Genomic DNA, 23,678 nt, shown 5'->3' on the forward strand with positions numbered 1-23,678 from the left:
CCAGCCAGCCACGCCCCCACCAGCCACACCCCCGACACGCCCCGTTCGTCCAGGCCACGCCCCATCGTCGCCACGCCCCGCACCTCCAACGTTCACACCCCACTCCCCGCGCCCCCGCCACGCCACGCCACGCCCTGCCACGCCCCTGTCACGCCCCCGCCGCCACGCCCCCGCCCCTCGGCGCCCCGCCCGCGCCCCTCCCCGCGCCCCGCCCCCTATCCTGCCAGGCCACTCCCCGGCCGTTCCCCTCTCTTATCCCCACCCCTCCCTCCCTCGGGCTCCCCGACGCCCCCGCCCGCTCCAGCCCCGCCCCCAGCCGCGCCTGGGTCGGTCCGCCCGGCCTCTCCCCGCTCCCCGTCCCCCGGCCCGCCGAGCGCAGCTCCGGCGCAGCTCGCGGGAGCCCAGCGCACCTGCGCCCCCTGCCGCCCCACCTGTCAAGGGGCGGCCCGGGCCGACCCCCATCCCAGGCTCCGCCCAGGGTCGCCCCCGCCCCGCTGGAAGTCTCCAGGCTGGGCTCGTCGTGTCCTGGACGGTGGGCGCTTGGCCGGCCGCGAGGAGCGGAGGTGGTGAGGGGGTGAGGACAGAGAAGGCGGTGCTGGGCGCCTCCTGGGGTGTAAATACCGGGTTGCTGGAAGGAGGGGGTCAGGATGATGCCAGGTGTTTGTCCAGAACACCTGGGCGAATGGGTGGCATTTTTTGATGGAGACACCAGCCTCGGTACAAGCTGTTTTGGAAGAAAATCATGACCGGCAGAGGCAGAGGCGCCCGTTAGGCACCGGAGTGAACTGGCACTTGTAGGCATGAGTCTGGGGTCACGAAGGACGAAAGATCTGTCAGAGACTTGTTTGTACCTGGTGACTCTATTCAGGACTCTGACGACATCAGGATCGGGATTGAAAGCCGCAGAAACCTAATCTAGGCTTCCAGCGAAAAACAGGGGCCTTAGTCTCATAGGCTGAGGGGTCCCCGGGGGACCAGGGAGATCCTGAGACCAGGGCTCTCGGCAGGCTCCAAGCCCACCTGGCCCACCGGGGACTCTGATGAGGCAAGAGGGAGCCTCTGATTGGCTGGTCTGACACTTTGCTGTCAGGGGCGTGCAAATGGGGGAATCCCTGAACAAGGAGTTTGGGATGGTGAGGACTGTGGGAAGCCCTAACATGCTAAATATCCCTGGCAGAAATCAAAAAGGAAGTGTTTGAGGAAACAGGGAGAGAGGGTGTGCTGGCTGCTGCAGAGATGGAGGCAGAAACAGGGGGCCTTTATCCCAGGTCGCATTTATCTCCCGCAGTCGGCCCCCAGCGGGGCTCTGCACTCTGTACTCTGCCCTCCCCACCCCTCCCCCTCCAGAAGCTCGGCTGCTGTGTCCTCCTGTCCACCATTGCCACCCTGACATCCCATTTCTCTAAACATTCCTTTCCTCTTGCTCTCACAGAACCCAGGCTTCTCCTGGAGGCTCTAAAGTATAAATGTTTATTTTCAAACAATGCCTCTACCTCTGGTCCTGCAAGTAGGGTGAACTCCTGAGGGACTCTTTCTGACTCCCTCCAGACCATTTCCCCCTTCACCATACTAGTTTCAAGCTTTAACTCTCATTTTCTCAGAGTAATAATTCATCCCCCCACCCCCACCCCCAGCACTGTTACTGTTACCTTCACAACTGAGGCCCACCTCCCCTTATTCTTTCATGATTTCGGCACCTGACTTTCTCCCTGTCATTCTCTCTCCAGTACCACTGGTGCTGGAATTCTGACTTCAGAATCCGCATAGGCTTCCCTCCAATTTTCACCTCCTGGCCTATATCTGAACATGAACCTAGGATATGTTGTAATGAGCTATGGTAAGGTGACAGACACAGAGCCAACGGCCTTGAAAGAAGAGTTCAAAGCTTACAGTTCCCAAGAGGGGCAAGCCGTGCAACGCAGGGCCGCCTGGGGAAGCCCCGGTGTCAGCTGTGAGCAGAAGGAGGGACGAGAGAGCTTGGCCAGAGCCTTGCCCATGTTTTCAGTGGGCAGGAGGCAGCTGGGCAAGTTTCTGCAAGCTGAGGATTGGGTAGTTTGAATAATTTCAGTGGTGTATCGTTGTCCAGTACCTGGCCCTGGGTGATTGGCCTGCTGTGCAATTAAAGGGGGTAGTTGGGGTGTGGGCTCTGGACCGGTTGGTTTGCATGTGAAAGCTGTGTTGGCAGGTGAGTTGTTTGCTGTCTCTAGGAATTAGCCAGCCTGGGAGGGGCAGTCTCTCCCCAGCCAGCAAGGCCCTCAAGATGTCAAAGCATCAAAGATCCAGAAAATAAAAAACATGATCAATGCAGTGCTCATCCCCCAACCCTGTCCTCCGAGAACCTTCCCCAGCAGTCTCTCCTGCAGCTTCACTTTTGTCTGAACAATATCTTCCAACAACTTCTCTCACCCCTTTCCACTTCCACTGTTGTTCCCATCAGCAGGTGGATTCCATCCCCTCTTGTTGAATGAGCCTGGCCTGTTGACCTGCTTGAACTGCCAGAAAGAGAGACGCCATGCCACTTGGAGGCTCTAAGGAGGGCCTGCAGCTTTTGCTTTCATTCCCTGAGAGACCTGAGCCCCATAGGACAGCATCTGGCTACCGCTCTGGAGCAATCCCCTGGGGGTGGGGGAAGCCAGGATGTGACAGTCAGACTTCCCACCTCATTCACACACCCTGACCGAGGCTGCGTGCAGGAACCTGGCTGTCTCAGCCGTCTAACAAACCACCCCAATTTATTATTTACTCTGAAAACTAATGGTGACCTCCTTCAGAAGGTCCCATGCACGCACTGCTGCACTCACTGCCCCGAACCTGCAGCAGGCCACCTAACACCCACGCCTCTGTTGGAGACTCCTGGACAGTCACAGGCAAGTCTGGCTCAGTCTCTTGTGGGGTCGCTGCTGCTTTCTCCTGGGTCCTGGTGTGCACAAGGTTTTGTTTGTGCCTCGAAGAGTCTGTTCCCCTAGTCCTGTGTAAGTTTTGTAATCAAATCCCACTGGCCTCTAAAGTCAAATTTCCTGAGGGTTCTGAGTCCCTTTGCCAGATTCCCAGGTTGGGAAATCCGTTGTGGGTCCTAAAACTTTCTTAACAGTACGAGAATTTCTTTGGTATATTTGTTCTGCAGCACGTGGGTCGTCTGCTCAGTGGCTCTGTGGTGGAGTTAATGATGACCTCCTCTAAGAGGCTTATGGCACAGGCTTTGTGAACCAGGTCTCCTGCACCCAGAGCCCCTGCCCCTGTGGCAGGCAACTGCTGACCTGTACCTCTGCAGGAGACACTCAAACACAGTTCTGGCTCAGTCTCTGTGGGGTCTCTGGGTCCTGGTGCACATAAGGTTTTGTTTGAGCCCTCCAAGCATTTCTGGCAGGTATGAGGTTTGACTCTAAATCAGATTTCACCCCTTCTATCATCTTTCTGGGGCTTCTCCTTTGCCCATAGACGTGGAGTATTTTTTTTTGGTGGGATCCAACATTCTCCTGTTGATGGTTATTCAGCACTTCAGTTCACTCAGTCATGTTGGACTCTGTGAAACTCCATGGACCACAGCATGCCAGGCCTCCCTGTCCATCACCAACACCCGGAGTTTACTCAAACTCATGTCCATTGAGTCAGTGATGCCATCCAACCATCTCATCCTCTGTCTTCCCCTTCTCCTCCTGCCTTCAATCTTTCCCAGCATCAGGATCTTTTCGAAGGAGTCAGTTCTTCGCATCAGGTGACCAAAGTATTGGAGTTTCAACTTCAACATCAGTTCTTCCAATGAATAATCAGGACTGATTTTCCTTAGGATGGACTGGTTGGATCTCCTTGGAGTCCAAGGGACTCTCAAGAGTCTTCTCTAACACCACAGTTCAAAAGCATCAATTCTTCAGCGCTCAGCTTTCTTTACAGTCCAACTCTCATGTCCATACATGACTACTGGAAAAACCATAGCTTTGACTAGATGGACCTTTGTCAGCAAAGTAATGCCTCTGCTTTTTAATATGCTGTCTAGGTTGGTCATAACTTTTCTTCCAAGAAGCAAGTGTCTTTTAATTTCATGGCTGCAGTCTCCATCTAAGGTGATTTTGGAGCCCCCAAAATAAAGTCTGTCACTGTTTCTATTGTTTCTCCATCTATTTGCCATGAAGTGATGGGACTGGATGCCATGATCTTAGTTTTCTAAGTGTTGAGTTTTAAGCCAACTTTTTACTCTCCTCTTTCATTTTCATCAAGAGGCTCTTTAGTTCTTCACTTTCTGCCATAAGGGTGGTGTCATCTGTATATCTGAGGTTATTGATATTTCTCCTGGCAATCTTGATTCCAGCTTGTGCTTCATCCAGTCCAGAATTTCTCATGATGTACAATGCATATAAGTTAAATAAGCAGGGTGACAATATACAGCCTTGATGTACTCCTTTCCCGATTTGGAACCAATCTGTTGTTCCATAGAGGAAAACAATAGAATGGGAAAGACTAGAGATCTGTTCAAGAAAATTAGAGATACCAAGGGAACATTTCATGCAAACATGGGCTCAATAAAGGACAGAAATGGTATGGACCTGATAGAAGCAGAAGATATTAAGAAGAGGTGGCAAGAATACACAGAAGAACTGTACAAAAATATCTTCACAAAAAAAAAAGATCCTCACGACCCAGATAATCATGATGGTGTGATCACTCACCTAGAGCCAGACATCCTGGAATGTAAAGTCAAGTGGGTCTTAGGAAGCATCACTACAAACAAAGCTAGTGGAGGTGACGGAATTCCAGTTGAGCTATTTCAAATCCTAAAAGATGATGCTGTGAAAGTGCTGCACTCAATATGTCAGCAAATTTGGAAAACTCAGCAGTGGCCACAGGACTGGAAAAGGTCAGTTTTCATTCCAATACCAAAGGAAATGCCAAAGAATGCTCAAACTATTGCACAATTGCACTCATCTCACACGCTAGTAAAGTAATGCTCAAAATTCTCCAAGCCAGGCTTCAGCAATATGTGAACTGTGAACTTCCAGATGTTCAAGCTGGATTTAGAAAAGGCAGAGGAACCAGAGATCAAATTGCCAACATCCGCTGGATCATCAAAAAAGCAAGAGAGGTCTAGAAAAACATCTATTTCTGCTTTATTGACTATGCTAAAGCCTTTGACTGTGGATCACAATAAACTCTGGAAAATTCTTAAAGAGATGGGAATACCAGACCACCTGACCTGCCTCTTGAGAAACCTGTATGCAGGTCAGGAAGCAACAGTTAGAACTGGACATGGAACAACAGACTGGTTCCAAATCGGGAAAGGAGTACGTCAAGGCTGTATATTGTCACCCTGCTTGTTTAACTTATATGCAGAATACATCATGAGAAAAGCTGGGATGGATGAAGCACAAGCTGGAATCAAGATTGCCAGGAGAAATATCAATAACCTCAGATACGCAGATGACACCACTCTTATGGCAGAAAGTGAAGAAGAACTAAAGAGCCTCTTGATGAAAGTGAAAGAGGAGAGTGAAAAAGTTGGCTTAAAACTCAACATTCAGAAAACTAAGATCATGGCATCCAGTCCCATTACTTCATGGGAAATAGACGGGGAAACAACGGAAACAGTGACAGACTTTATTTTGGGGGCTCCAAAATCACCTTAGATGGAGACTGCAGCCATGAAATTAAAAGACCCTTGCTCCTTGGAAGAAAAGCTATGACCAAGCTAGATAGCCTATTAAAAAGCAGAGACATTACTTTGCTGACAAAGGTCCATCTAGTCAAAGCTGTGGTTTTTCCACTGGTCATGTATGGATGTGAGAGATGGATTATAAAGAAAGCTGAACACCGAAGAATTGATGCTTTTGAAATGTGGTGTTGGAGAAGACTCTTGAGAGTCTGTTGGACTGCAAGGAGCTCCAACTAGTCCATCCTAAAGGAGATCAGTCCTGAATATTCATTGAAAGGATTGATGCTGAAGCTGAAACTCCACCTGATGTAAAGAACCAACTCCTTGGAAAAGACCCTGATGCTAGCAAAGATTGAAGGTAGGAGGAGAAGGGGACGACAGAGGATGAGATGGCTGGATGGCATCACTGAGTCATTGGACATGAGTTTGGGCAAGCTCCAGGAGTTGGTGATTGACAGGGAAGCCTGGCATGCTGCAGTCCATGGGGTCGCAAAGAGTCCGAATCAACTGAGTGACTGACCTGACTGTTACATCGATCATTAAGAAAACAAGAGAATATCAGAAAAACATTTACTTCTGCTTTACTGATTGCACCAAAGCCTTTGACTGTAGATCAGATCAAACTGTGGAAAATTCTTAAAGAGATGGGAGTACCAGACCACCTTGCCTGCCTCCTGAGAAACCTGTATGCAGGTCAGGAAGCAATAGTTAGAACTGGACATGGAACAACAGACTAGTTCCAAACTAGGAAAGAAGTTCAAGGCTGTACATTGTCACCCTGTTAAGGAGTTTCACTGCACTTATTTAACTTATATGCAGAGTACATCATGCGAAATGCCAGGCTGGATGAAGTATAAGTTGGAATCAAGATTGCCACAAGAAATATCAATAACCTCAGATATGCAGATGACACCACCTTTATGGCAGAAAGTGAAAAAGAACTAAAGAGCCTCTTGATGAAAGTGAAAGAGGAGAGTGAAAAAGCTGGTTTAAAACTCAACACTCAATAAAATGAAGATCATGGCTTCCAGTCCCATCACTTCATGGCAAGTAGATGGGGAAACAATGGAAACAGTGACAGACTTTATTTTGGGGGCTCCAAAATCACCTTAGATGGTGACTGCAGCCATGAAATTAAAAGATGCTTGCTCCTTGGAAGAAAAGCTATGACCAACCTAGACAGCATATTAAAAAGCAGAGACATTACTTTGCCAGCAAAGGTCCATCTAGTCAAAGCTATGGTTTTTCCAGTAGTCACATGTGGATGTGAGAGTTGGACTATAAAGAAAGCTGAGTGCCAAAGATTTTTGAACTGTGGTGTTGGAGAAGACACTTGAGAGTCCCTTGGACTGCAAGGAGATCCAACCAGTCCATCCTAAAGGAGATCAATCCTGAATATTCATTGGAAGGACTGATGTTGAAGCTGAAACTCCAACACTTTGGCCACCTGATGCAAAGAACTGACTCCTTGGAAAAGACCCTGATGCTGGGAAAGATTGAAGGCGGGAGGATAAGGAGGTGACAGAGGATGAGATGGTTGGATGGCATCACTGATTTGATGGATGTAACTTTGAGTAAACTCCAGGAGTTGGTGATGGACAGGTAAGCCTGGTGTGCTGCAGTCCATGGGGTACCAAAGAGTTGGACACAACTGAGCAACTGAACTGAACTGAGAACTAGGTTGCGTTCAGCCAACAGACTCTTCTACTTTGTGTGTGGTATCTGTCCAGGTTAGAATGTCCTAGATGTCCTTTTTGCTGGTGTCTGACACCTTGACCTGTGTGGCTGGGATGGCGGGATTCTGGTCAGGTTCCCCTTCCCTGAGGTCTCCCCATATGATTTGCTTCGGGTTCTGCACAGAATGAGGATTTCCAGGTAGTGAGACTGATTACCTATGGGCAGGCCCCCAAGAGGGAGGAAGATGAAGTTGCCAGTCCTCAGGCTTGGACTCTGAAGTCCTAGAACTTTCTACCAGTTTATGTGTGTTAGAACAGTCAGAAGAGGGAGATCCCTGGCTGGGTTCAATCCCTGGTTGGGGAACTAAGATTCCATAAGCTGTGAGTCACAGCCAAAAAAAACAATCCTAGGCTTGGTATGGGAGGGAAAGAATTGAACTGATGGTGACAGTTTGAGACAAACTGGCACACCAGCCATCAGCAGGAGAGCCAACCGGCTGAGCCCAATCTCACCATGGAGTCATTAGAAAATCAATAGCTGTTTTAAGCTATTGGAGTTGTTTATTATGCAGCAGCACATATCTGGACCAGACACTGACACTTAGAAGTGAGAGGCTGCCAATCACAAAATTCTGAAATGTGGCTCTTTGGAGCCAGGCAGCCCGTGAACCTGGCCGGCAGTGAGGACACCATCACTGGGGAAGGAGAGAGAAGGACAGGCCGGGTCAGGAATCGGTGGGGAAGGGGGAGACCACTGGCTGTGGCAACAGGGAAGACAGAACAAGCGTCCGAGAGCTTAAGGGGCCAGCTGGTTTCTTTCAGTCATTTATGCTAAAGTAAAATAAAGACAAGACAAATGAACTAAACAAGTCATGTTCTATGTCCCACCAGAAGCTGGAGGAAATATTTTGAGTCAGGTCTTCCAATTGGAAAATGAAAATATTTCTCAATCCCAGTCTTTGCAGGCAGCGACGGTCCTCAAGGTAAGAAATGGCAGTGTGGGGTAGATTAAATCCAGGGCACTGCCAGCAAAACACAACTTCAAGGGTAAAAGAAATCCAAAGGCATGGTATACGACCCTTTGTTAAAATTGCTGAAAGATCCCCAGGGGAGGGGACCCTCACAGACGCTCTGAACAGCACAAAAGGGCTTCCGAGTGTCTGGAGGTCTTGAGCACGCGGCTCGACCTTGACGTTCACAGCAGAGAGGAGCCTCTCAGAGATATTTGCAGGGTGGCTCTTGTCTAATAAAATGTGTTGTAATTTGATACCTGGAAAATCTGCAGGTTTTTTTAGCAGTTGTATCTGCTTGAACTGAAATGGACAAAGTTCAACACAATAGAGGCTTCTGGGCCCTCAACTTCCTCCAGGAAAGAAGAAGGCTGAGGAAGCTACTTAGGCTGCAAACACTTCCCCGTGAAAAACGGAGGATGACTGAGGGGCAGGGCCAAGAGGCAGACGGAGAAGCCCACCCCAGAAGAGGGAGAGGGCGGGGATCACTCGCCTGGAGCAGAGGAGCCCTTAAAGGAGCACTGTGACAGCGTCTGCTGCCTTTCAACCCTGCCGTGTGCCCCTGGCTGCAGGGGGTGTGCCCCCCTTTTCCTGCTTGAACCAGGTCTGTATTCACTTTTCCTGTGCTTCCCCATGGAATGTGGGTCTTGCAGGGGCAGATAACTTGCCTCTGGCTTTGCTGTACGTCATAAGCCAAGGGCAGTAGTGAGGTGTGGTTCTGGGGTCTTCATGCAGGAGAAACTCGAATCATTAGGGGCCAGAGTGTGGATGGGGGGCGGGCAGGTTGTTCCACTGCTGCCCGGCCCCCACCCCCCACCATAAGCTGTGCTTTCCAGAACTCATGCTGCTGTGTGCACCCCTCCCACAAGGATTCCAGGCTTGCCTGCAGGACTTGCTTTGGCCCGCGGGATACCAGCAGGAGAGATTCAGGCAGAGGTCCAGCAGGACCCGTCACGTCGAGTAGAGCCTCCACGCGGCGAGCGGTCCAGCTCTCCTGCTAAATAACAGGACAGCCCTCCCAGGGCGGGTCACATGGAAGAGAAACGAGCTCCAGGTGAGTTCTCAGCTGACTCCAAAGGAAGGAGGGACCGCTGACACCGGGGAACAGAAGATGCCCCGTTAGTCACACCGTTGTGTAAAATAATAAGCTGATGTGGTTGGAAGCCATGAAGTTTGGTCGGGGGTGGGGGGTTGTCACACACAGCTGATCACAGGGACATGAGCGTCCCCAGCACCTGCAGCCCCTCGCGAGTCCGCGCGGCTCTGAATCCCTTGCCGTCATTGCTCACCCCCTCGATCAGGGATCCTCTGACGCCCCCTGAGTGCCCCGGGCAAGCACTGGGACCAGACTCTCTCAGACGTCTCACTCTCTCCTCCTCACCTCTCCACACTCACCCGGGATCGCCTCAGTCTTGGCTGCATCCAACTCTTTTGCCTTGCTACTCAGGAGCAGCCTAAATAGGCTGGAGAAACCCGGCTACACTGACTGGGCAGCTGACACCGCCGGGCCCCCTGTTGTCTTCTCCTAGTTCCATCTGGTCCTTTCTCCTGGGACCAGGCTCCCTTCCCACCTTCAACTGATGGCCTCCTTCTCATCGGAGGAGAATCCCCCAGCTTCCTACACCCACACTCCCTTACCTCTCAGACTCAAGGCCGGCCCTCGCTCTCCTCTCAGGCGATGGCTCGCCTCGTTGTCCCCCACGGGCTCATCCCCACCTGGTGGAAAACACGCTGTTCCCTTTCCCACTATAAGACCAGCAGTTTCTCTGGACTTGCCTTCTCTTTCTCACCTCGGTGGCTTCTCTGCTCCCTTTCAGCCAGAACGCCCTAGAAGAGTAGTCGGTCCCAAGGCCTTCCCTTCCATTTCCCCTCAGATCCCTCCGTCGGGCTTACCCCTCCATCAAGTAATTGTTGAGGTGACCAGCGCCCTTGCTGTGCGCTCTGTGCCCACCATCTGGGATCTCTCAGCAGCACTGACAAGGCCGATCTCTCCTTCTCAGCCCAGCACTGTCATCACTGGGCCCGCTGCCCTCTCCTGGCTTCCCTCCTACCTGACATCCTCATCCTCTGTACCAGCTCCTCCTTCCAGCCTCCCTTCCCCCTTAAGATGAGAATACCCAGGGCTCAATCTTTCCCTCTCTTTTTCTCTATTTGCATTTCCTCCCAGGGTGAATTCATCCAGTTGTATAGCTTTAAGTACAACAAAGGATAAGGCAATGGCACCCCACTCCAGTACTCTTGCCTGGAAAATCCCATGGATAGAGGAGTCTGGTAGGCCACAGTCCATGGGGTCGCTAAGAGTCAGACACGACTGAGCGACTTCACTTTCACTTTTCCCTTTCATGCACTGGAGAAGGAAATGGCAACCCACTCCAGTATTCTTACCTGGAGAATCCCAGGGACGGCGGAGCCCGGTGGGCTGCCGTCTATGGGGTTGCACAGAGTCGGACACGACTGAAGCAACTTAGCAGCAGCAGCAGCAGCAAGTACAACAAATATGCTAGTGAACACCAATCTATACTCATGTATTCAATTGCCTTATAACCTTAACCTGTAGCATGAAGAAGAAATATATTTTTACCCTGCTAAGCCGCTGAGAATTTAGGGTTGGTTGTTACTGCAGCATAACCAGGGCTATCCTGACTGCTACAAAACACTGCTATCAAAAGTGTCCCCAACACCATCATTTCTTAGTTGGGTAAGTTTGCATTAGCTTCCTAAACATCCTGCCTGCTTCCACTCCTCCCACACTGTCTACATCAGCTGCCACGATGCACTAAAAAGTTATGCCTCCTTTCCAATCCTCCAGTGGTTCACTTTTCTGAGTGTCAAAGTCACAGTCCTCACCAGCCCTACACCCTCCCTAGCCTCCACCTCTCTAGCCACGTACCCTGTTGCTCTGGTGCGCTCATTAGCTCACAGCGACCACCTCCCCTTTTCAAAAACGCCGAATTAAGGCCGAATTAAGGCCGGATTAGGGCCTTGGCACAGGGCGCTTCCCGCTGCTGGGGATGCTCTTCCCCTGGAGCCCACATAGCTCACTCCCACTCTTCCTCCCAGTTTACTCAAGTTACTTGGCAGTGAGATCTACCCTGCCCCCACTTTCCCCGGACCTCCAACTCGCTAATGCTGATCTACTTGTTTCTCCACAGCGTTGATAACTTTCTAACAAGGCGTGTAACTCGCTGGTCATGGGCCTTTTCTGTGTCCCTCGCTAGAACATGAGCAGGGGTTTCCAGTTGGCTTGGTGCACTGCTGTAGAGCGGTTTCACTGGGGGCTGGGGGTGAGAGCCAGATGGAGTGGTTGCCAGGAGACAGGTAAAGCCCCCACCCCACCCCAATCGTCAGGTCTGGGAGTTCCTGTTCGGGAAGGATTTGGAGCAGGCTTTTCAGCGCCTCTTCTCGAAGCCCAGGGAAGGATCGTGTAGCACAAGCATGGGCTATAGCATCCTGATCGGTGCCCGGTCAGCCAGCAGCGCTCGCTGGGTTCCCACGTCCCGAGGGCACTGGACCCAACCGCGGAGTCATAGGGGCCCCGGGACTCCGGATCCGCGAAGCCACCCCGGCCTCCTGCTCTCTGTCCACGGACCACGGACTATTCACAGCGAGCCGCAGCCAGCCCCGCACGGAGCCCGACCTGCAGGGCCCGGACGGCCCCGGGTGCCCGGCCAAACCGCTCGCTGCGCGGGCCGAGGCCGGGCTCGGGGTTCTGCCCCGCGAGCAGGTGGCGCAGCCTCCCGCACAAAGCTTCCCGCGAAACTGACGTAGCGCGGGGCGGCCGCGCAGGCTCCGCCCCCGGCCGCGCCCCTCCCCCGCGCGCTCGCGGCGCCCCAGCGCGCCTGCGCCCTCGTCCTCCCGCCACTGGCTGCGGCGTGGCGCCGCGCGCCGGCCGGCGCCCTGCGCGCCGCGCGATTGGCCGGGCGGCGGCGGGCGGGGGTGTGTCCGCCGCGTGCCCCGCCCCCGGCCCCGCTCGCTGAGGTGCGCGCGGCGGTGGCGGCGGCGGCGGTGGCGGCGCGTGGCAGGTCCGGCGGGCGCCCGGCGGCGGCGGCCCGACCCCGGCCCAGCCTCGTCCCGCCCGCCCGCCCGCCTGGCCCCGTTCCCGGCCCCCACTCGCCCGCCCGGCGCGCCGCGGCCCCGCCCCGGCACCTCCCGAGGGAGCGGCGCCGCCGGCCGAGCGCAGGCCCGGCCATGACCGACTTCAAATTGGGCATCGTGCGGCTCGGCCGGGTGGCCGGAAAGGTGCGCGGCGCGGCTTGGGGCCGGGGCCGGGCGGGAGGCGTGGGGCGCCGGGCCGGGGCCGAGGGCCGGGGCTGCTGTGAGGCTAGGGGCTGCGCGGCGCAGGGAGTCGCAGGCGCGCTCTGGGAGTCGGAGTCGGGGGTGCGACGCTGGGGGCGCTGGACCCGGCCAGAGCGGCGGGGCGCACGGGCACAGGCCCGAAGGTTCGCCGGCGGCCTGGTTCCTGGGGCAGCCTTGGTCCAGTGCCGGCTCCGGCCGTGCGCCGTGGGTCGGGGGCTGCGGCTGTGCCTGCGGCCGCGGGGAGTGCAGGCCCTTCCGGGGCAGCGCGCTCGCTCTCCGCCGGCCCCTGCGGGTCCGTAGTGAGCTTCGCGCAGGGCTCGGGCTGCTCGCGGCGGCCCCGTCGGGCTGAGCCTCAGTTGGCCTCGGCCGAGCGAGGCCTGCCTCTGCTTCTCTCCCTTACCGGGCCCCGCCCTCCGCGTGTTCGAGGCTGGGGCTTCCGGGCACCTGTGGGCATTGAGGCTTGGCTGTTTCCAGGAGCCGGCCGGCCGTGCAGCTGAACCAGCCACGGACCTTACCGTGGATGGGAACCCTGTTCCCATCACCAGCGGCGGAAGCTTCTGGTGGGAGAGAGGGGCAGAGGCAGTCAGATGAAGGTAAAGCTGGTTCAGATACTAGTAAAAAGCTCTCCAAGCGAAAGTGAGACTGGTCCATTTCGGGGACCGTTTTCTGCCCTCCCGCAAGGGCCAGTGACTTTCTGACTACGGAATTATGGGCTCCTTATTAGCGCTGAGATCTCTGCAACTCAGTGGTTGTTTGCAGTAACGCCATCCTTTAAAACTTTTACTTGGAACGTTTTAGACGAAGAGATAGGAAGGACAATTCCGTGAGCACCTGTGTGCGGACTGCCTGATAGTTGAAACCTTCCGGATATTCTGCTTCAATCCCAGCGCCCTGTCTATTCCTGTGACATCGTGGTCTTGGACTGGGTTTATCAACACGTTAAAAGGCACAGCCTAGTGGTTGAGCAGTTCTGTGACACTTCTCATGGCTAGTCGTGAGCAGATGACAGGTGGGGCCTGGTGTGCCACAACTGTGCGCCGTGCTGAGTGGGCAAGGAGCATCCTTTGGCACGTCTGCCTACCTTCAGGGTGGACTGACCTCTCTGAGCCCATAAGGGCTGCTCCTGCTTATCATTAGTGCCTTGTGCTGATTCCAAATGTAACGTCTTGAAACGTTGATTTCCAGACCAAGTATACGCTGATAGACGAGCAGGACATCCCGCTGGTGGAGGGCTACTCGTTTGAGGTAAGGTTCCTGTTCCTTTGCTGGCCTGCCCACGGCCGTGCCCAGGAGGGTCATGAGGGGTGGGTTTTCGTCTCTGTGATGTGAGGCAAGCCCTTGCACGTGAGCTGCACCAGCAGGCCAGTGAAGCCCTGTCCAGAACCCTGGTCTCCAGGGAACCTGGCTGTCAGTGTGGAGCCCCCCGACTGCCTCTGTGATGCTTGCTGTCTTACTCACTTCCACGTTGCTTGCAGGCTCTTCCCAAAAAAGAGACAAATTGTGCCATGTCTGTCTGTGATTGAGTTCAGTCGGATGAGCTGCTGTGCCCAGGGAGACTGTCCAGGGCTGCCCCGCCTTCTCTCCGGCCTTGGCCTCCCACAGGGCCGGGTGCCTTTGTTCCTACCTGGCGAAGCTGTTTGGGCTCCAGTCCTCACCTGCCTGCTCCTCCCTCCACCCTGCGGACCCACCCCACTCCTATCTTGGCCTTCACCCTTTTACACTTACTTGTTCCAGGGCTGCTTTTTTACTGGATTAGGGACTTTTTTTTTTTTAAGGGTAGGGAGATTTATTTTTCTGTGTCCACGTCCACAGTATTTTGCAAAGAGTGGTTCTTAAGTGTGTCTTGCCTTCATGTAGGCGGGTACTTCTCCATGCCACGTGTCTGGAAGCCTCCAGAGACCACCAGGGTCCCAGGAACAGGCTTGGGATTTGTCCCTCTGGCTTGTCTGTTTCATTCATTTTTCTAAGAGGAATTTGGAATGTTGTCGAGAATTGCAGGCTTTTTAACAGAGCTTTTTCTTGTTTCTTCTCAGGCCCGGATGGAAGTAGATGCAGATGGAAATGGTGCTAAGATATTTGCATACGCCTTTGACAAAAACCGAGGAAGGGGGTCGGGAAGGCTCCTTCACGAGCTGCTGTGGTGGGTGTTTCCAAGCTGCTTGTTCCCCTTTTGGGTTTGCACCAGCCCTGAGATGCAAGGGACTTGGGCAGCCAGAGACCCTTCTGCCCTCATCGACAGACGGTACCCTCCCCAGGTCTCCCAGTTACTTGTTTGTCATTGCCACTAACTTGGAGGATGGCTGCTCTGCGTCCTCTGGCCCTGGCAGGGTGGCCTGAGAGTCTGTAGGCCGAGTGCCCTTCCTGCTCCGAGCACTCAGGCCTCAGCGCCTCTGGAGGTGGGCGGGGTCTGGCCCCTTCTAGGCCCTTTTGAGCTTGTCAGTGGGACATGGGGAAGGTCTGTCCTCCCTTCTGTGTGAACGCTGAGGTTCCGAAGTTCTTGGGGCCACTCAGGGGTGTCCCCCAGGCTGTGTGTGAGATGGTTTGGAGTTCCGTCCTTGGCTCCCTGCAGCCTAGCGCTTAAGTCCAGGGACTGGGCTGTCCCCTTTGGGCCACAGACCGGCAGACTCAGCAGCCGTGCTCCCAGTGGGCCACATGGGAGTGCTGAGGGCCTTCAGGGCACGTGGCTGAGACAGAAGGTCAGGGAGCCCGTCTGGAGCGCTGTCTGTTTCCTAGGGAGCGGCACAGGGGAGGCATCGCCCCTGGGTTTCAGGTGCTGCATCTCAATGCCGTCACTGTGGACAATCGCCTGGACAACCTGCAGCTGGTGCCGTGGGGCTGGCGGCCCGGAGCCGAGGAGCCCTCCAGCAAGCAGAGGTGGGTCTTCTTGGGGCCCGGCGATGCGGCCGAGATGCCCTGAGGGTGGCCCCTCCACGCTCACTGCTGGGGGGTCCAGGTCGGCTCTGTGCTCTGAGGCTTCTGTGGGTTTGGGAATGCTGGTCATCTCCCCCCAAGGTGTGGGGTTCCTCTTCACTGGGGGGGGAGAACATCCTGATGATTGTCTTTGCGAGTCAGTCTCTGGAATTGGCTCTCACGGGGGATGGGTTGTGGGGTCTGGTCCTGTGTAGGTGGGCAGGTCGCCCCTGAGATGCGGCAAGCGTCCCTGTCTCAGGAGCACCCCCTGTGCACACAGTCGGGTCTTGTCCTGCTTTCGTGGAAGCAGGAAAGTGGCTCAGAGGTCAGCTGGGCAGCCTTCACCTCTCCTTGGTCCAGACTCCAGTGTTAGAGTCTGATCCTGACTAAGGTGCCCTCACACAGCTCTTGAAGGAGGCTGAGCCTCATGACAGTTAGTTAGGATTCTTATCCTCTTGGGGATGATGGTATTCTAGACTTGTGGTTGCAAGTGACAGATACTGGGTGCAATTTGGCTGAAGCAAGAATAGGACCCTTGTTGGCGCCCCTGCTGAGACGTGGCGAGCCACAAAACCACCTGGAGGTCTCCGGAGCAGCCGCCAGGGCTGCACACTGATTGCTCAGCAGGGACCAGTGGCGCTGAGGAGTTCGCTTGTTGTGAAGCACTTTCCTGCTCTGTGCTGGGGATAGGACGGTTCTTTCATCAACAAAAACGAAGGTGGGGGAATGCTCCGGTGATCCAGTGGTTAGGACTTGGCACTTTCACTGCTGTGGGCCCACATTTGAACCCTGGTTGGGGAACTTAGAACCCACAGGTTGCGTTCTTGTTGTTCAGTCGCTAAGTCGTGTGACTCTGCCACCCCATGGACTGCAGCATGCCAGGCTCCTCCGTCCTCCACTCTGTCCTGCGGTTTGTTCCAACTCATGTCCATTGAGTCGGTGATGTCATCCAACCATCTCATCCTCTGTCGCCCCCTTCTCCTGCCCTCAATCTTTCCCAGCATTGGAGTCTTTTCCAGTGAGTCAGCTCTTCGCATCAGGTGGCCAAAGTATTGGAGTTTCAGCTTTAGCATCAGTCCTTCCAATGAATATTCAGGACTGATTTCCTTTAGGATGGACTGGTTGATCTCCTTGCAGTCCAAGGGACTCTCAAGTGTCTTCTCCAACACCACAGTTCAAAAGCATCAGTTCTTCAGTGCTCAGCCTTCCTTATGGTCCAACTCTCACAATCTATACATGACTACTGGAAAAACCATAACTTTGACTACAGACCTTGGTTGGCAAAGTAACATCTCTGCTTTTTAATATGCTGTCTAGGTCTGTCATAGCTTTTCTTCCAAGGAGCAAGCGTCTTTTAATTTCACGGCTGCAGTCACCATCTGCAGTGATTTCGGAGGCCCCAAAAATAAAGTCTGCCACTGTTTCCACTGTTTTCCCATCTATTTGCCATGAAGTGATGGGACCAGATGACATGATCTTAGTTTTTGAATGTTGAGCTTTAAGCCAGCTTTTTCACTCTCCATTTTCACTTTCATCAAGAGGCTCTTTAGTTCTTTGTTTTCTACCATTAGAGTGGTGTCATCTGCATATCTGAGGTTGTTGATATTTCTCCCGGCAATCTTGATTCCAGCTTGTGCTTCATCCAGCCCTGCATTTCACGTGATGCACTCTGCATATAAGTTACTATACACACACACATACACACACACACGGTGACAATACACAGCCTTGACGTATTCCTCCCCCAGTTCATTGTTCCATGTCCGGTTCTAACTGTTGCTTCTTGACCAGCATACAGGTTTCTCAGGAGGCAAGTAAGGTGGTCTGGTATTCCCATCTCTTTAAGAATTTTCCAGTTTGTTGTGATCCACACAGTCAAAGGCTTTAGGTTAGTCAGTGAAGCAGAAGTAGATGTTTGTCTGAAATTCCTATGCTTTTTGTATGATCCAGCGGATGTTGGCGATTTGATCTCTGGTTCCTCTGCCCTTTCTAAATCCAGCTTGAACATCTGGAAATTCTTGGTTCATGTACTGTTGAAGCCTCGCTTGAAGGATTTTGAGCACTACCTTGCTAGGACGGGAAATGAATGCAATTGTATGGTAGTCTGAATATTCTTTGGCATTGCCTTTTCTTTGGGATTGGAATGCAAACTGACCTTTTCCAGTCCTGTGGCCACTGTTGAATTTTCAGACTTTGATGGCATATTGAGTGCAGCACTTTAACAGTATCATCTCTTAGGACTTGGAATAGTTCAGCTGGAATTTTATCACTTCCACTAACTCTGTTCGTAGTAATGCTTCCTAAGGCCCACTTAACTTAGCACTCCAGGATGTCTGGCTCTAGGTGAGTGATCGATCACCCCATTGTGATTATCTGGGTCCTGAAGATATTTTTTATATAGTTCTTCTGTGTATCCTTGCAACCTCTTCTTAATCTCTCTGCTTCTGTTAGGCCCTTGATACTTCTGTCCTTTATTGTGCCCATCCTTACACGAAATGTTCTCTCAGTGTCTCCAGTTTTCTTGACTAGCTCTCTAGTCTTTCCCATTCTGTTGTTTGCCTCTATTTCTTTGCATTGTTCAGTTAAGAAGGCTTTCTTTTCTCTGGAACTCTGCATTCAGTGGGTGTGTCTTTTCTCCTTTGCTTTCACTTCTCTTCTTCTCCCAGCTATCTGTAAAGCCTCCTCAGACAGCCACTTTGCCTTCCTGCATTTCTCTTTCTTGGGGATGGTTTTGATCCCTGCCTCCTGCACAGTGTGACAGACCTCTGTCCATAGCTCCTCAGGCACTCGATCAGATCTAACTCCTTGAATCTATTTCTCACTTCTGCTGTATTATCATAAGGGATTTGATTTAGGTCATACCTGACTGGTCTAGTGGTTTTCCCCACTGCTTACAATTTAAGCCTGAATTTGGTAACAAGGAGCTCATGATCTGAGCCACAGTCAGCTCCTGGTCTTCTTTTTGCTGACTGTGTAGAGCTCCTCCATCTTTGGCTGCAAAGACTATAATCAGTCTGATTTCAGTATTGACCATCTGGTGATGTCCATGTGTAGAGTAGTCTCTTAGGTTGTTAGAAGAGGGTGTTTGCTGTGATCAGTGCATTCTCTTGGCAAAACTCTGTTGGCCTTTGCCCTGGTTCATTTTGTACTCCAAGGCCAAACTTGCCTGTCACTCCAGGAATCTCTTGACTTTCCACTTTAGCACTCCAATCCTCTATGATAAAAAGGACATCTTTTTTGTGTGTGTTAGTTCTAGAAGGTCTTGTAGGTCTTCCGAGAACTGTTCAAATTCAGGTTCTTCAGCGTTACTGGTCAGGGCATAGACTTGGCTTACTGTGATACTGAGTGGTTTGCCTTGGAAACAAACTGAGATCATTGTGTCGTTTTTGAGACTGCATCCAAGCACTGCGTTTCGCACTCTTTCGTTGACTGTGAGGGCTGCTCCATTTCTTCTAAGGGATTCTTGCCCATAGTAGTAGATATAATGGTCATCTGAGTTAAATTTGCCTATTCCTGTCCACAAGTTGCGTGGCACAGCAAAAAAGAAACAAAACCCCAAAACAGAAGGTTGTGTCATCAGGACAAGTGCAGGGGCGGCTGAGCGGTCAGCAGGCGGGTGGCTCAGCACACGCACGAAACCAGGGTGGACCTGGGCTGGCTTTGCCGCTGGCCGCTGCAGCCGCTGGAGGGACGGCCCCGCCCCGAGGTCCCTCCCTGTCAGGCATCCCTGGAGCCAGCTGGTCGGGGTCGCTGTGGTTCGCCAGCAGCGGTCAGCCTGTCCGCAGTCCTCCACGTGCTGGGGCAGAGCCGTCCCGAGGGCAGCCTGAGCTCCCCGCTGGCCCGGCGTCAGCTGTCCTCCCGCCTCGTCCGTGGCCTCGGCCCGGTGGCTCATGGTGGGAATCAGGCCCTGTGACTCGGTGGTCCCAGCACACGCCTGCCAGGCCTGCACCCCTGCTTGCTGTCCCAGCCTCCCCCCAGTGGGCACGGGGTGGCCCAGCTAGGCGGAAGGTGCTCTGAGCAAAGGGGCAGTTTCCTCCCTTCCCGTCTTCACACGCTGGCTGGGGCTGAGCCTCCCTCCTCTCGGTCTTCTGGGACCTCACCGAGGAGCTCGGAAAGCACCGGCATTCTCCCCCATCCTGACTTTTACCCCTTTCTTCTTTAAAGAAATGTTTGTATTGTAAAATACAGATGACATCTTTTCAACCACTTTCAAGCATGTGTTTCTGTAGCGTTAAGCACATTCACACTGCAGTGCGACCGTCAGTACCACCATCTCGGGGGGTCTCACCTTCCCAGAGGGAGCTGTGTCCTCACAGAACACTGCGCCCCGCCCCCGAACCCCACCACTCTGCCCCGACGAGTCCTTGATCTCAGCCGAGCGGGCTCATGGCACTCGTCCTCGCGTCTGGCTCCCTCCCGTATCCTCATGTACATCTTCAAGGCTCATCCCGTCATGGCCTGTGTCAGAACTTCCTTTTTAAGGTTCAATAATACTCCATCGCATGTGTGCGTGCATGTGTGTATGTGTGCGCGCGTGTGTGTGTACAGCACACTTGGTTTATCCTCTCCCCACCTTCGGGCGCTCGGGCTGCCTCCCCCCTCGTCCGCTGTGAACCCAGTTGTACAAAGAGCTCTTCTGTCTCTGCTTTCGGTTCTTGAGTGTGTGCTCCCAGAAGTGGGATTGCAGGATCATGGGGTAGTTCTGTTTCCTCTCTGAGGAACCTCCACGCTGTTGTCCATGGCGTCTGCGCGTTCTCCCTCCTCCCACGGTGCCCAGGGGTCCCGGGGTCTCCGCGTCCTCGCCAACACGTGGTGTTGTCTGTTTGATAGCAGCCATCCCAGGAGTGCGAGGTGGCCTCACTGCAGTTTTGAGTTGCGTTTTCCTGATGATCAGATGTTGAGCTTCGTTTCATGTGCTTTTTGGCCCTGTGTGTGTCTTTGGAGAAATCTCTGTTCAAAACTTGGTGGTTTGTTTTTTAGTTGAGCTGCAGGGTTCTTTATTCTGGGTATGAATCCCCCATCAGATACATGGTTTGCAAATGTTTTCTCCCATTCTATGGATTGGCTTCTTCTTCTACTGTTTCTTTTGATGCACAAAATACTTGAATTTTCATATCTTTTTTTCACAAAAAAAGTCTTTTTTTTCTCGTTACTGTGCCTTTGCTGTCATATCCAAGATCATTGCCATATCTGATGCTGTGAAGCCTTTGTCCCGTGTTTTCTCTGAGAGTTTTGTTGTTTGGGGTCTTATATTTAAGCCCCCCCTCTTTTTTTTTACTCTGTTTTAAACTGAAGTATAGTAAATTTACTGAGGGGGCTCAGTGGCAGAGAATCCACCTGCCAGTGCAGGAGACACAGGTTCGATCCCTGGGTCAGGAACATCCGCTGGAGGAGGGCATGGCAACCCACTCCAGTATTCTTGCCTGGAGAATCCCGTGCACAGAGGAGCCTGGCGGGCTGTAGTCTGCAGGGTCGCCGAGTCAGCCACGACTGAGCACGCATGCATTGCAGATTCCCAGTGCTATGCCAGACCCTTCCGTTTTTATGCAAGTCCCTCTCGGCTTGGCCTCCAGAGACAGCGGGCGGGTTGGAGGGGCTGGACCGCCTACCCCATTGCTCTCGCAGGGCAGCAGGTGCCTCCTTTGAAGGCCAGCCCCAGGGGTGGGCCCCTCACTGCTTCGGGTCTGCCCCGTCCACCTGTACCTGTGGTGGGGGGGCAGGTGTGGGCAGGTACGAGCTTCTGGCCCCGTCCAGGCAGAGGAGCAGCCGGGAGGATGGAGAGCAACTGCAGCACCTAGAGGCTGGGTCAGCCCGGTCCCCAGACCCTCCAGGGGCAGATTGGGGCCCCTCTGGGGCTCCAGGCAGGAGGAGAGGCGGCCTGGGGCTCAGACCATGCCTGTCGTGTGCCCGGCTGTCACGGTGTTGGGAAGACTGAGGGGCAAGACACACATAGCCCTTCTTGTGCGTTTTAGTGAGAAGAGAAACTTACGGGGAGGTGAGCCCCTGCAGCCGGTGGGCCAAAGGACAGTCGGACTGTTGGTCACAGTTGGGGAAGGGGTGTCCTGCGAAGGGGAGGCAGCTGGTCCACCCTGGGGTCACCTACTGTCACCTCCGTGCCTTGCCCCTTTCTGGCCAAGGTGACCTGACACTTTCTTTTGTTAAGGGAGCAAAGCTTATACTGGCTGGCGATTCAGCAGCTGCCCACGGACCCCATAGAGGAGCAGTTTCCAGTCCTGAACGTGACGCGGTACTACAACGCCAACGGGGACGTGGTGGAGGAGGAGGAGACGTCCTGCACCTACTACGAGTGCCACTACCCGCCCTGCACGATGATCGAGAGGCAGGTGCGTGCGGGCCGCCGCCCGGGGCCCTCCAGCCTCAGCTCGGGCGGCCGGGCCCCCGGTCCGCGTGTGACCCGAGCGGGCTCTTCTGTGTCCTTTCAGCTCCGGGAGTTCAACATCTGCGGGCGCTGCCAGGTGGCGCGCTACTGCGGCTCGCAGTGCCAGCAGAAGGACTGGCCGGCCCACAAGAAGCGCTGTCGGGAGAAGCGGCGCCCCTTCCCTCAGGAGCTGGAGCCCGAGCGATGACGCGGCGGCCACGCGGCTCCCCGGCGGCCGGCCCAGGGGGTCAGCCCGCACAGGCTCCTGCCCCCGCCCGGCAGCCAGAGGCTCCCCCGGAGCAGAGACAGCTGGGAGGGCCTGCCGGACGCTTCTCATTATTTATATGTTAATATGTTTGTAAACTTCTGTACAGTTTTTTTTGGGGGGGGAGGTGGGAGGGTTCAGAAGTACAAACAGGGTTGTTTGCTGTAACGCTTGCTGGGCGGCCGGGGGCAGCAGGCACAGTAAAGGTGGGGCCGCCCGCACCCTGGCCGCGCTCTTCTCTCTGCCTCAGGCGGCGTCTGTGGGCACAGATGAGGAGGCTGCACTCTGCCCCGAGCCCGGGCGGCGTGAGTGAGGAGACCCAGACCTGCCCGGGCCGGGCAGGGGCTGCAGGGCGGTTCCTCACTGGCCGCTGTCGTCACTCACACTCCTGGGGGCTCAGGGTGGCGGCGGCGGCGGCAGCCCTGCTGCGGGCCCCCTGTGACTTGGAGCCTTCCAGGCCCCGCAGACCTCAGGGCTGGGCCGCGTCCGCACACCTTGCTGAGCCCCCGAGGGGCCACGCGCGGGTGTGGCTGGGACCCTGGACCATCCCGGCTCGCCCCCGGCCCCACGTGGGCCCACAGGCTCCCCGTGCTATCCACCCGCAGAGCCTCTGCTGTCTCCCGGGACGCCCCGCGTGCGCCTCCCTGACCGGGGCCAGCCCTGGGTGGCTTTGTTCTACGAGCTGAACTTCCTGTGGCTGCTTTGGCAGAACTTGGAGGCTTCAGTGTGTCTGGAGAATAGGACTGGGGAGGTGGGTGCTGGCAACATGTGGGGACCAGGCGGGCACCTCAGTCCCAACCCCGTGGAGGGCTTTCCTTCAGGGGAAGGGACCCCACGTGCCCACAGGTTTTTGCTGAGAAGACCTGGAGGCCATGGAGGTCGGCCGTGGTGCCTCTTCCAAGGTCAAGTCTCTGCTGCAAGGGGGCTTAGAAAACTGTCGGGGAAGGGGATGTATGGGATTCTGAGAGGCAGGCCTACAGACCACAGCTGGCCTGACGTCAGCTCTGGCCAGGGCACAGGGTTAGGGAGTGCTGTGCAGGCCAGCGTTTTGGGGTCTGGGTGATCTCCAGGCATGGGGCCACGTGTGCTCCATTCACCTTCAGAACCAGGCTCCTGGGATGAGCGCTGGCCCCAGGCTGCAGGCTGTGTGTCCTGCCTGTGTCCTTTGGGGAGTGGCCAGCTTGGCTCTCCAGCCGGTCAGTGTTCCCTGACCAGCACCGACTCCCGTGTGGTTAGCTAGTCCTCAGAAAATTTCACTGGAATGGAAGTGCCAGGGTCCCCGCTGACCTGGAGGATGGCACACTGGGTGCTGACCTCGGGGGCCTGTTGCTGGGACTCTGGGCTCCCCTGGAGTAGCCGTGCCCTGGGGCTCGCCATCGGCCATGGCTGCAGGGGTGGGGCCATAGCTGGTGCTGTTTGTCAGACTCTGAGTCTGGGCTGGTGCAGGGCCCTGGGTGGTGCTGAGAGGGTGGCTGTGGGGGCCGAGGGTTGCTCTCAC

The 23,678-nt window shown here is 54.5% G+C and overlaps 1 protein-coding gene across 5 annotated transcripts; it reads left to right on the top strand.

Annotated features, from left to right (window-relative positions):
* Positions 1-193: 193 nt before the first annotated feature.
* ZMYND19 (zinc finger MYND-type containing 19) lies at positions 194-22,401 on the top strand. Of its 5 annotated transcripts, XM_081593298.1 has the most exons (10): positions 194-574; positions 2,438-2,867; positions 8,212-8,303; positions 8,606-8,934; positions 9,167-9,384; positions 13,812-13,871; positions 14,660-14,766; positions 15,360-15,500; positions 21,700-21,880; positions 21,980-22,401. In XM_081593298.1, the coding sequence occupies exons 7-10, from the start codon at positions 14,666-14,668 to the stop codon at positions 22,121-22,123; spliced, it is 567 nt and encodes a 188-aa protein (XP_081449424.1). In that variant the 5' UTR covers positions 194-574; positions 2,438-2,867; positions 8,212-8,303; positions 8,606-8,934; positions 9,167-9,384; positions 13,812-13,871; positions 14,660-14,665; the 3' UTR covers positions 22,124-22,401. The 5 variants fall into 5 exon arrangements, with proteins under 5 accessions (XP_081449424.1, XP_081449425.1, XP_081449427.1 ...); XM_081593299.1 differs by lacking the exon at positions 2,438-2,867 and having other exon boundaries at positions 298-574; XM_081593301.1 differs by lacking the exon at positions 2,438-2,867 and having other exon boundaries at positions 301-574; positions 9,200-9,384.
* The last annotated feature ends 1,277 nt before the right edge of the window (positions 22,402-23,678 follow it).

This window comes from Giraffa tippelskirchi, chromosome 4 (assembly GCF_054371585.1).
Source record: "Giraffa tippelskirchi isolate mGirTip1 chromosome 4, T2T-mGirTip1v1.2.pri, whole genome shotgun sequence".
In the NCBI taxonomy this organism is placed as follows: Eukaryota; Metazoa; Chordata; class Mammalia; order Artiodactyla; family Giraffidae; genus Giraffa; species Giraffa tippelskirchi.